The sequence below is a fragment of the Xyrauchen texanus genome, chromosome 5 (assembly GCF_025860055.1).
Source record: "Xyrauchen texanus isolate HMW12.3.18 chromosome 5, RBS_HiC_50CHRs, whole genome shotgun sequence".
In the NCBI taxonomy this organism is placed as follows: Eukaryota; Metazoa; Chordata; class Actinopteri; order Cypriniformes; family Catostomidae; genus Xyrauchen; species Xyrauchen texanus.
In genome coordinates, this window is record NC_068280.1 from 1,912,651 (window position 1) to 1,925,819 (window position 13,169).

General features: G+C 39.7%; 1 protein-coding gene across 1 annotated transcript in view; it reads left to right on the forward strand.

The window, feature by feature from the left end:
• Positions 1-13,169, forward strand: part of LOC127643798 (complement C3-like) — a 57,006-nt gene that overhangs the window by 25,055 nt on the left and 18,782 nt on the right. The window contains exons 21-26 of the mRNA XM_052126689.1: positions 2,457-2,684; positions 2,994-3,054; positions 3,439-3,525; positions 5,842-6,045; positions 10,779-10,854; positions 11,383-11,512. Of these exons, the coding sequence (XP_051982649.1) occupies positions 2,457-2,684; positions 2,994-3,054; positions 3,439-3,525; positions 5,842-6,045; positions 10,779-10,854; positions 11,383-11,512 (786 nt within the window). The remainder of the gene's footprint in view (positions 1-2,456; positions 2,685-2,993; positions 3,055-3,438; positions 3,526-5,841; positions 6,046-10,778; positions 10,855-11,382; positions 11,513-13,169) is intronic.

Here is a 13,169-nt window from a genome sequence, read left to right on the forward strand (position 1 = left end):
ATATCTAAAACGGACATAACCGTTCTCACTAATTACATTCTAATATCTGCCTCCAAGTGGCTCGGCCTCATGCTCACATTTCATTCACAAAAATGTTTCTTACAATTAAAAGAAAGTTGGTTAACATCGTGCAGCTCCTCGAAATCAGCCATATTTGAAACATACGATGAAGACACATCCACATGATGCACACACATAGTCCAAAGCACAGTGTGAACTTGCCAGAAACATATCAAAACGGTCAAAGACCTCCATCTAGCACATGTTCTCATACACCAGCAATTAGAAATTGTGCAGATGGGCGAAAGAACGTCTCCATGACATGTTTGTCCTAAAAGAAAAGAGGCAGAGCATCAGAATGAAAGATAATGGCATCTACTCTTCAGAGTTGTAACTTGGCATTGCGTCTTTTTAAAGCAGCCTGAGATATGCATTAAGCGGTAAAAGATGTCTGTCTAGAACATGAATATATACAAAAATAATCCAAAATAGTTCAGATGGGTCCCCTTTGGTGTTCAGGTATAGTCAGGGACGGATTATGACTTGCAAAGGCCCTGAGGCCAATTATCTCCAAGGGCCCCCCTCCACCCAAAAGTTGTTGAGCGGTTTGGGAGGGGTTCGCTTCTCTCTCAAGTTTATGAATTAAGCACCAGTGGTCAGCACCAAGGGTGCCTTGATGTAAAGTAGACATTGAAGTTTTTGAGCTGTAGAGGCAGTCATGAATTAATGTACCCCTAGTGACATAGGGTGGGTGCGGAAGTAGAGAAAAAGGCATTTTTGTAGCTTGGTTTCAATAAAGGTTTTATTGCATTGGTGATTAAGATTTGAGTTTTTAAATTTACAGTATGTTTTGTATAGTGGTAAGACATAGTATGTGTCAAAATATCAAGGCAAATTTGATTCCACATGACATGACACCTTTAAGCAAGTAACCTTCACCCCATTTACTCCTGCAATGTAGCCAATAAAACAGTGGAAAAATACAATTACCCTTATGATGGATAGTCTATATTCGAATAGTCGAGCCATACCAGTCTACTTTAAACTCTAATTGAAGCATGTCAGTATATTTGGTCAGCTTTCTCCTCTCAAGTGGGCAGCCCCATACAAACTCTCACTCTGAACCTCTAAAACTATAGCTGAGCACGTTAAAACTATCTCTGTCTCCCCTTTTGAAGATAGACCGGGCTCTCCTGTTCAAACTTCTGGGCTTTCCGTTTGCCTATCAGCGCGAGCCCAAAACAACAGAGTCATAGCAGCCATACTCATTTGCCTCAAAATATGACATTTATCCCTTTTCTTTGGTTTATAAAAGAGCAACAATTAAATATGCACTTAACCCACCCTCATGGATAATATAAGTCAGCAGATCCCCTTCGAACAGCTATATCTATCCTTTACAATTTTCACCTATCATTAAGTCTTATCGTTATGTCCCTTTCCATGGCTGTCTTGAATACATTTACGTTTATGAATTTTATCCAAAGCGACTTACAGTGCCCTTATTACAGGGACAATCCCCGGAGCAACCTGGAGTTAAGTGTCTTACTCAAGGACACAATGGTGGTGACTGTGGGGATTGAACCAGCAACCTTCTGATTACCAGTTCAGTGCTTTAGCCCACTACGCCACCACCACTCCGAATAGGATTTAACCTGTCTTTCAGCAATAAACCTCCAAGCATGTATATTTCAGTAAGGGGCGCATCTTCATGAGGGAACATGCCGTGCGGGCTCTTGGGGGGGCCTTTGCATTTTTATGATGTGCCAGCCTCACATTCGGCGCCTTGGGGTGTGGGGGATTCTTCTGTTCCACTGAGAACAACCCACGGGAGGTCTATCGTACATGATTATCAAACGCTGCAACTGCAGTGCTGCACCAACAATTCCAACATTGACGCAGTACTCTGCTCGTAACTCAGATTGCACAACGGGGGTTCTCCTCCGAACCCATTGCTACGCAAAGGCCTTTGCGTTCTTAATGCCGCTCCGGCCAGTTCCAAATATAAGTTTTGGAGGAGCATTTTCATCTAGGGCTGCCAATAATTTCCTAAAGATATATAAACACCTGCTTCCCTTGCTCTGGCAATGATTCATCTGGCATCCCTCCACCTCCACATCTCCACCTTTTATATTTCATAATGCCTATACCAATTATTTCAAATTTCTCGCTCACAGTGCACCAAATATGTTTACCTTAATACACTGCAGAAATGTGTTGCATTGGTGGTGGTCTAGCTCATTGACCAACATCAGCAAAACTTAGCTGGCAAAGCTGTTCAACCAGTGTGTTTTTTCTGATGATACTGGTAAATACCATACTGAAGTCCAGCATCCAAAACACAACATACTGTATGCTGGTCTTTCAGCAGGGTAATGTATAAGGCTAATGTGAAATTTGTGTAAACAGGCTTAAGGTTGTTTTGAGTCTTGTGGTGTTTCTGCCTCTACCTACAGAATGTGCAAGATAAAGTGTTTGTGGAGCTGCTCGAAACTGGTACTACTATATGCAGTGAGGCCAGTAATAAGAAACACAGAAAGACCTTCAAGATGGCATCTATGTCCTCCCATACTCTGACTTTTCCAATCATTCCTCTGGCTGTTGGAGAATTTGAAATCGAAGTGAGGGCTGCACATTACTCCTGGCAACAGGTGGATAATGTGAAGAAGATACTGAAAGTGGTGGTGAGCTGTTTTTATTTATTCCAAAATGTAACTGTTGCACATTTAGGTAGAACTCAAAGTAAATAATAATGCCATCTACACTGCCAGTGTGCAATGTATAATTGGAAATGTGGTAGGCTGGCAGCAATTTAGTTTTATTTATTTATTTGGTTGTTAAACTTTGCAAAACAGAATTGATTTTCTGTCATACCTGGGACCTTATGGAATTCACCTTCTGGAAAGAACGAGAAGATGATGTTAATCATGTCTGTCAACAACAGTATAGTATTGTTAATCCTTTACATCATTTTTTTCTGGTGGCTGAGACAGACAAATGGTGTGTTGACCAAAGCTGGTGAATTCACCCTGGTTCTAGATCCAGCACGTCACGGTGAGTTACCTGAATTTGTTTGCTTCTAGCATCGATTCAATTTGCTGTGGCAACCTGTAGCTGAATTTGAACTTAAAAGGGATAAAAATGAAAACTGTTGTCATCATTTAGTCACCATATCTAAATCTTTCATGGACCACAAAAGGCAGAATGTTAGGGACTGACAGCCTCAGTCACCATTCATTCAAAAGATGAAAGGAAAGTGAATAGTGACTGAGGCTGTCAGTTGCCACAATTTTGCGTTTGTGTTCCATGAATGGGGGTGATTCATACAGGTTCGGAACAACATAATGGCAAGTAAATTACAACAGAATTTAAATTTCTAGGTGAACCATTCGAGATTGTCAATGTTGTTTTCATTATTCATTTTCTCCTTATTATCAGGTGGATCTCAGAATTTGCTAATTCCGAAGCCTGTACTCAAAGATCAAATGCCAGGCACAGATTCGAAGACATACATCGCTGCAAGAGGTATCACATCAAAAGAATCACAAAGAAGCAAAAAGTAGTTTAGTGTGAAGTACCAAATGCTGGGCCCCAGGCACAGGACTATCAGACGGTCCCTTACCCACAATAGGGACAATTTACAATGAATATCAAAGTTAAATATCAATCAATATCGATCTTGAATGATTTTGCGGTGAAACCATGAGACCATCTTAAATATGGGGCAAATCATGTCCCGAATTGATTCGATGCAGGACACATAATTTCATCAGTAAACAAGTGTGACCTGCCGATATCTCCCGTATTTCACGCCCCCTCCCATTTTTTATTTCTCCCGGGAAACTCCCGTAATTTGTATGGCCCAAACCACGTTATATGAATAATCACATCAATATATTATTCCAAGATGGTCCAATTGCCAGATCTTGTATGAAACGCATCCTACTCACATAATCGACACATCATACAAATTTCTAATAATTTGTGACCTCAACCTGGCAACCAAAACCCAGCTGCTCTGTTGATATCTGCGCAGGCAGTAGATGCGGGAAGTTGAATCAAGTATCACTGGTAGATGGGAGGAGAAGATTCAGCTGGTGCGCCGGTGAAAAAACAAATTCTATATATTAAAAAAAAGACAAAGATCACCCATTTAGCCTTAACAGACTGTAGGGACAAGTGCTGTTAGCGAGCACCTATGAAGGCCGGAACGGTACACGAGGGGGTGGGTGGCCAACACCACGCCTGACCACCTTTGTCTGCCCAGTGGCGATGTTTTACGCACCGCACCAGGTACTCATTTTAGGCTGAGTCGACCTAGGGGAGGTCGGGGACCGGTTCAGATAATCGTCACTGATGTTGGCCATGAGCGGGAATCGAACTCGGGTCGGCAGGTTTGTAGCGCAGCGCGCTAACCGACCGACACACACACACACACACACACACACACACACACACACACACACACACACACACACACACACACACACACACACACACACACACACACACACACACACACACACACACACACACACACACACACGTTGTGTTTCCATGTTTTATGGGGACTTTCCATAGACATAATGGTTTTTATACTGTACAAACTTTATATTCTATCCCCTAAACCTAACCCTACCCCTAAACCTAACCCTCACAGAAAACTTTCTGCACTTTTACATTTTCAAAAAACATCATTTAGTATGATTTATAAGCTGTTTTCCTCATGGGGACCGACAAAATGTCCCCACAAGGTCAAAAATTTCGGGTTTTACTATCCTTATGGGGACATTTGGTCCCCACAAAGTGATAAATACACGCTCACACACACACACACACACACACACACACACACACACACACACACACACACACACACACACACACCCTTTTGCAATGTGTGTCGCACTGATTTTAATATCGGACACGGTATTTTCGCTGCTCATGCCAAGGAAAGATAGGAGAGGCTGCTGACTTGTGACTGGCTCTGAGCTCTGGCTAGCTTTAGCCGCTTTCCCTTTTTTAGCTTCTTTTTTAAAATGGGCATTTTCAGCTGGGTGATGGTGTTTTAAGTGTCTAAATTAGGTTTGCTTTTCCTGAACGTTATTGTGGTGGTTACCCCGTGGTTTACTTTAGCCTTACAATCATTACAAATTGCGAACTTTATGTAGTCTTCACAGTGATGAGCTTCCACGCCAATGACATGTTTATATGCGGCTGTGACGTTATTGCCTGCGCCGCTGGGAACGAAATGGACCGGCTTGGAATCGGCAAGACGTGAGGCTGACTGGCCGGTCACTGGTCCGGGCCGAGCATGCAGAAAATCGTCTGATTCCGGTCCCTGGCCGGTCAATCGGTGCATCTCTAATAAAAACGAAGCACTTTTGGAACCCCCTCTGTGGGCATTTCACCCAGAAACTGGAGCTCACACGTCCTCATACTGTATATTCAACAACACTTAATAGTTTTGGCCACTGAGAGCAGTGGTTCGAAATTTGGTGAGCACATGCCCTTTTCAGAAGAACTTTCTAACTACTGTGAGATCAGCATGGCTGAAAACAAATCTTATTAATAAGACTTGTTTTCAGAGAATATCTCTAAAATTAAGTTGTTTTTTTTCTAGTTTTCTTGTGCAGTTTTGCTACTCTAGTAGAATTTGTGTTAAGGATGTTTAGTGTTTAAGACAAATCACTGATTAAGAAAATACATTTTTGTAGCGAATTATGAAGCAGTCAATGGAAGGTCCTCAGCATGGCATAAAAGCAACCGTGTGTGTGTGTGTGTGTGTGTGTGTGTGTGTGTGTGTGTGTGTGTGTGTGTGTGTGTGTTGTGTGTGTGCAGGCCAGCCATTAGTGCAGCTGACTGAACAGGCCATCAGTGGGGAACACTTGGGCCGCTTCATTGAGAAACCGTATGGATGTGCAGAGCAGAACATGTTGAGAATGGCACTGCCAGTCATCGCCACACACTACCTGGACAAAACCAACCAGTGGAATGAAATAGGGGTGGACAGACGCACTGACGCTCTCAATCACATAAATACAGGTTTAATTTTATTATTTTTTATTTACAGGTTTCATATTTTTAGCACAACACATTGATGGAGTTAAGTCTCATTTAACACAAAATTAATTCCATAAAACAAGTGCAAAAGGATTTATACAGCACCTGTTTTAATCAAATGTAGAACGTCTTTTCAATTACACTTCTGTTCCTGAATTTGAATTAACGTAGCAAACAGGATGTCATTCATATTTGAATTTATGGAGGTAGAATTGAAATGGAATGCAATTCAAAGAATTCATGTAACTGCAGTAAGTGTACATTAAAGTTGTACTCAGTAAGTCTTATACTTACATTGACACCTAGTGGCCTGGATACAGCATCATTCAAACGCATCATTTTTCACTTTCTAGTGTTTGATGCATGCGCAGAGCCCTAGATGGCGCTATAGGAGGTGTAATCGAGCTTGAAATCCTGATCGCTAAGGAGACTGCTAATGTCAAGATTTATAGTCGAAAAAGGAGTTATATTTTGGTCTATTCTCACCTAAAAGCAACTGGATCTGATCGGAAGACATAGGTTGAAACCACTGGAGTCTTATCGATTACTCTTATGCTGCATTTATGTGTAAAAAGTAAAATCAGAATGATCATATTTATGGGATGAGTGTAAATGAACACCACAGTCCATAAAAACTGGAACACTGAAGGGGGAGTGGAGTCATATTAGTGACCAGAACAGAGACTTGTGGGGGTTGGGCTCTTTTCACTTGGGCCAGTAAGCAACCACCCACAACACCCCGGCAACTGCATAACAATGTGCTGAAACACAGTAAAACAACTTAACAGCATAGCAACCACCTGACAACCACCTATAACACCCTGTAAACTGCAGAGCAATCTGCAAAAAACCCAGAAAACAACTTAGCAACAGCATAGCAACCACCTGGCAACCACATACTGTAGCAATGCGCCAAACACACAGCAGAGATCACCTTGACAACTGCATAGAATGCCCTAGCAACCATCCAGAAACCCCTAGTTACCACATACTGTAGCATAAATATGCTACAAAGCAAAAATAACACTTTAGCAACCACCAGAAAACTAGTTTTGCTCTTTTACATCTTCATAAAATATCAAAATCAATATTTATGGACATATTCATGAGGAAATATCAAAATAAATATTGTTGTACATCTTCATGAGCGCTGGTAATTATTCATACACATCATGTCTTGTTTAAATGTACAATGTAAACGCATGTGATTGAGTTTTATATGAACAGGTCTCCTGGAAAGGCGGGAGACTGATCGCACATAACTTCATTATTTAACAGCTTTCATAATGTTTAAGCCTAAACTTATCAAATTATTTAGTCTTAAAATTTAAATTAAAAAATGTAACTTACATGAGCAGTTTCTTGTCTTAATCAGCGGAGTCAGAACTAGAGGTCGACCGATATTGTTTTTTTCAGGTCGATGGCCGATTAATGCTGCCGATTTATTTTGGCCGATATGTGCTTGTTTTTAACCTCTTATTTGAACCTTTTATTTGAAAGATAAACTGTAACACAAATAATTACTTAAGATAGACAACATCTCAACAAATACATTTATTGAACACTTGACCAATCTGCACTTGTACACTTAAAATTAAAAATGTATAATGTAAAAACATATTGTATAAATAATGTATAACAAATATATTAAATAAACTAAGCAGGTGTTACGAACTGCTCCGAGACACGAAGGTTGAGATCCAAATGCAGCTTTAATTAAGGGGCAATCCAGACACGTAATCCAATATTCAGAGCATCCAAGAGAAGCACAGGCATAACTAGGGATGGGTATCGTTAAGGTTTTAATGGTATTACTATCTTACCGATACTGCTTATCGATCCGGTACTTCAACGGTATTCTTAACGGTTCTTTTATATATATATATATATATATATTACACAAATATAAACGTTATATAGGCACAGTGATTTAATTTCAGGAAGGTCTACTAACATTACTGTTCAGGTGTGGTCTAAAAGAAATCTAATAAAGTAATCAATTGTAAAATAACACTGCATAGTTTATCATAGATAGATTAATGCTTATTAATGCAGAAGTTATTCATTCAAGAGCTGTAAGTGATTTTCTCTTTGCCTTTTGTTGTTTGATTCGCAGTAATGGCTCAATCGTCACATGTTTATTAGACAGCTTCCCCTTTAAGACCGAGTTCAGATCTAATAGACTCCTGTTGCAGCATATTTTCTCCCCAACTATTTCCATAACTACGTCCATTTAAGACATAAACTGTGTTCAAGTGAATCTCCAAGTCGGTCGTTTTGACATATTTTTGTGTATATTTGATCGTTTAGACGCATGAAACCCAAAGTAGCCTATACTTTGCTTGTCTCGTTGCGGTGTGTTTGAGCGCGCGCCGCCTTGGGAACGGTATCTCTTGCGCTCTTTTTATTATTAAACGCGTCCCGCAATTTAGCAACAGTAGCTAGACTGCATTTTACAACAATCACCGATCGTGCTGATTCTGACGTTAAGTTTGAGTTTTAGGGAGGAATGTCAGTGCACCGCTGTGAAGGGAAGGAAGTTGTGCTATACAGAATGCGGCTTATGTATAAATATTCTTTTTATAATCTTTGGAAGGCGAAATCTAAAATAAAATCAGACTAATATCACAGATCTAAACCAGGCTACGTTTGAATGTTTAGTTCTGTCACTCATTATGCAGGGCTCGTGTTGGGCTCGCTGTGGCACCGCGTGAGGGATATCTCTCTCTCTCTCTCTCTCTCTCTCTCTCTCTCACTCTCTCTCTCTCTCTCTCTCACTGCGAATAGCTAAATTGCATCACAGACAAATGGTTTCATATTATTATACATAGAAATGTCTGGCGAGATAAAATAACTTTCTCTTTATAGCAGTAATAAATGTATTTTCTTAATTTCTCCAGTACCGACAGCAGAACCGATAACGTCCGAGCTTACCAAAGCCAGTCCTTCAATAGCATATAGTGCGTTGGTATATTTTATTACTTATTTCTCTGCATTGAGTGACAACCCTCTCAAATATAAGACACACAAACAGAACAAATAAAAGTCTCAGATTCACTGTCTGTAATTGCTAAATTCTTCCTTATTGTGACATGATAGCAACCCTTCTGCTGTGATAATGCAACTTCAACTACGCTATCAATATCCAAAGTAGCCGAACGTCATGTCAACTATCGCGTTTGTCGCGTTTCTTCTTGAAGTTGGCAGTAACATATCAAAAGTTTTTAATTAAATATAAAGGAGTTATACAAATTTAATCCTTACTGTTTTCTCCAAGGAACTTAGCTCCTTCCTTAGGCACTGGATGAGGTCTGCTCACTCTGCTGGAAAATGACTCTAGGGGCAGTGTGCGTCGAACACGTGTTCCACAACAACACTAGGCTGCCCACAGATGCGCCTGCCTAATAATCGGCTTGATATACTTGGATATTGGCCGATGCCGATTATGTTAAAAAATGCTAAAAATCGGCTGATTAATCGGTCGACCTCTAGTCAGAACACGTAATCTGGCGCGCGCTCGATTGTGATTTTGATTCAGATTCATGATTTGCTAAATGAATCATTTAGACCGCTATTTGAATCTTTATGTTTAGTTCAAAGGAATCAAATGTAAAGGATTCGACTCCTTTGATTCTTTTAACGAATCACACATCACTATCGCCGATCTGCATGCTTTTTAACACATACAGGTGCTAAAAGTATCAATTTTCTCTTCAAAACGTATAAGTGAAAGTAAAAGTCCAAAGACATATTTACACTCAATAAAGAAACATTTAAAAACTGTACTTTAGTACAGTATACACCTCTGCCAATAACAACAATAACAGGGCAGATACTGAGATTAAGTGAGCAGTATTCAGCTGGTCATGTGATTCTAACATGGCCGCCTCCATGTGCGGACCCTCTCCATGTAGAATAAAACTGTTTTTATTAGGTTACTGATGTGACTTGAGTCTTCATCTAATGTGCGTGGCCATGATTTTATACATACAGTATGTTTCAAAATTACTATTAATTTCTTAAGGATTACAGCTTTTTTTTTAATGAGGAAAAAATGACTGAGTGCAACTTTAAGAATTCTAGAATTGCCATTTTCTGATATTTTGCCTCAAGTTAATAATGAGTATCAGAAAAAAGGAATGGACCAGGTAAATTGCAAGCAAGCTCCGTATTTCCATAAGAACAGATGAATAACTTTGCATTTATAAAGGATAGCGATTGAGGAGAGACCACCGCGGTTTATTGTTAGTATGCTTTGTATAGACTTGGAGAAAAACCATAGTTAAAGTGGACTGACTCCTGACTCACTGTACAGACACAAAAATGGAAAATTGCTTAGAATTAAGTTTTTATATAAAGAAGAAAAGGAGAGAAAGGGACAGTTTTTGAGAAAATTAACGAATTAATTAAGAATACAGTTGTCTCTGCATTTTAAGTTGGGATAGGAGAACGATTTTAACTCCGAAAAATGTACATACGTCACCTTTAAAGATTTTTCACACAACGTCTAAGAAAAAAAAATCTTGGAATTGCATTTCAGTAAATTCCTCTTCCTGTCATTGAATTTAACATATGTGGGGCGTGGCCAATTCAAATCAGAGTCCAATTTATGAGTTGCAAAGGAGCCACCAAGCCAGTTCTTAAATTGTGAACTTTGATCGAACCTGACTTTTTTTTTCAGAGCTTCAATAAAAAGTTTCTCTTTTTGGTTTAAGGTTATAGCACGCAGCTGTCCTTTCGCACCTTCGATAAATCATTTGGACCATTTCAGAATTTAAGAGGCAATATGTGGTGAGTGTTTACTCTGGTATATGGTATTTGTTTTTGATGTAAAAGTTGGAACAATTGTAATGTGGACATTCTCTTTGTCTGCTGTGAGATGAGAGGAGAGGAATGCCTTGAGAGGAACCTGATCTCTGGCTTTACATTATATATACATAATCCAATATTATACAGCAGTCTGAGCAAAATCGATTGGCACATCTTTCTTGCCCTCTTCCCCCGGGTTTCACTTTGCATGTAAACGTTCCCAGCAGTCTTACCGGCTTATCCAATGCCCCAATCATTGATGCCGGTGTAAATAAAAGGACATGTTTAATGTACTGTAGCACCGGGACATGACACCTTTGTTTAGCAGATTCAACAAGCTGTAACTCTACAATCTACTTACCAATTGCCATCGGTCTTCGAGCTCTGAAATCACCTAAATAGACTAGTTGCTCTGTTTTAGTTGGGTTTTTACTTGTATTTTCTCCTCTCTCATTTAATATTTTATTCTGATAGTGTTTGTCCTCCTTAACACTGTTATTTTCCCTTCAGGTTAACTGCATATGTTGTCAAAATATTCTCAATGGCGCACAGTCTGATTTCCATAAGCCCTGATGTGATCTGTGACGCCATCAAGTGGTTAATCTCAAATAGACATCAACCGAATGACTCATTCCGGGAGGTACACAAGTGCTTGTTTATTAGTGGCCTGTGAGGTACAGTTGAGGCCCAAAATATTGGCACCCTTGGTGAGCAAAGAACGCTGTGAAAAATATGTCTTTATTGTTTATTCTTTTGATCTTTCAAAATATTCACAAAAATCTAACCTTTAATTGAAGAAATCTATGAAGAATCTCATTATTAAATCAATATTTTTCTCCAAAACACGTTTGCCACAATTATTGGCACCCTCAGAAATTCTTATGAGTACAATATATCTGAAGTATATTCCCATTCATATTTTTCATATTTTACATTTTTATAGTGCACCAGTGTGACTAGGAACATGAAATTGATCAGCCATGACTTCCTGTTTCACAGGGGTATAAATGTGAGGTAACACATAAGCCAAATTCCCTTAATCGTCAATCACAGTGAGTTAGACTAAAGAATATAGTTCTGATGTGAGGCAAAATGGGACGTGACTATAAGAAAATAGCCAAAGCATTGAAAATGCCCATTTCCACCATCAGGGCAATAATTAAGAATTTTCAATCAACTAGAGATTTTGAGAATCGACCTGGAAGAGGACGTCTGTCTATATTGTCTCCACGCACAGTATGGAGGATGATTCAAGTGGCCAAAGAATCTACGGATCTACGGATCACAGCTGGAGAACTGCTTTTGTTGGTTCTTGGGGTGGAAAGTCCCCAAAACTACAGTCAGACATCACAAGTTGTTTGGGAGGTTTTCAAGAAAAAAGCTTCTGCTCTCATCCAAAAACAAACTCAAGCGTCTTCTACTGGAACTTCAAATGGGACTGTGTTTGATGGTCAGATGAAACAAAAATAAACACCAGAGATGAGTTTGGCTCACACAGAGAGGTAGCCATTTGGAAAAGTACCTCATACCCATGGTTAAATATGGTGGTGGATCTTTAACGTAAGTGGGGATGTTTTTAAGCCAGAGGACTTGGACATCTTGCTCAGATACATGGCATCATGGACTCTATCGTATACCAACAGATAAAATATGAGAAGTCTCAGAGCTGTTATCTTGGCAAATGGATGTTGCACAAATTATTAAATATAAGGGTGCCAATAATTGTGCCACACATATGTTTGACAAAAATTTATTTATTTTTTATTTTTTTTTAATCTTGTGTTGTGTTTGCAAGTGTTCGATATTCATTAGAGGATAGATTAGCGTGTTCATTTTACATGAAAGATCAGAAGTAATATTTACCAAGGGTGCCAATATTTTTGGCCACAACTGTATATCTGACATTCTAGTCATCTGTATACGACCTTTTAAGGGTACTTTCACACTAGCACTTTTGGTGCGCACCCGGGGTCGAATAATGTCAAAGTTCAGTTTGTATGGATAATATAAATGCTGTTTTCCGAACTCTAGTGCGCACCCACGAACCAAGTGTGAAAGCACCCTAAATTGTTTGCCGATAAGGGATGCTTTCACACTTAGTTCGATTGCTTGAACCGAACCCGAGTTTGTTTCCTCCCCCCTCCCGCTGCCCCCATTGGTCTCTGTTCACATCATATTATGTGGGTCCAAACCACGGTCCGATTACGTCATACGCGTGTGTACAAATGATGTGATAAATATTAGTGTCTGTCTGTCGCGAGCCTGCGGATGCACTGCAAGAGATGTGAAGAATGTGA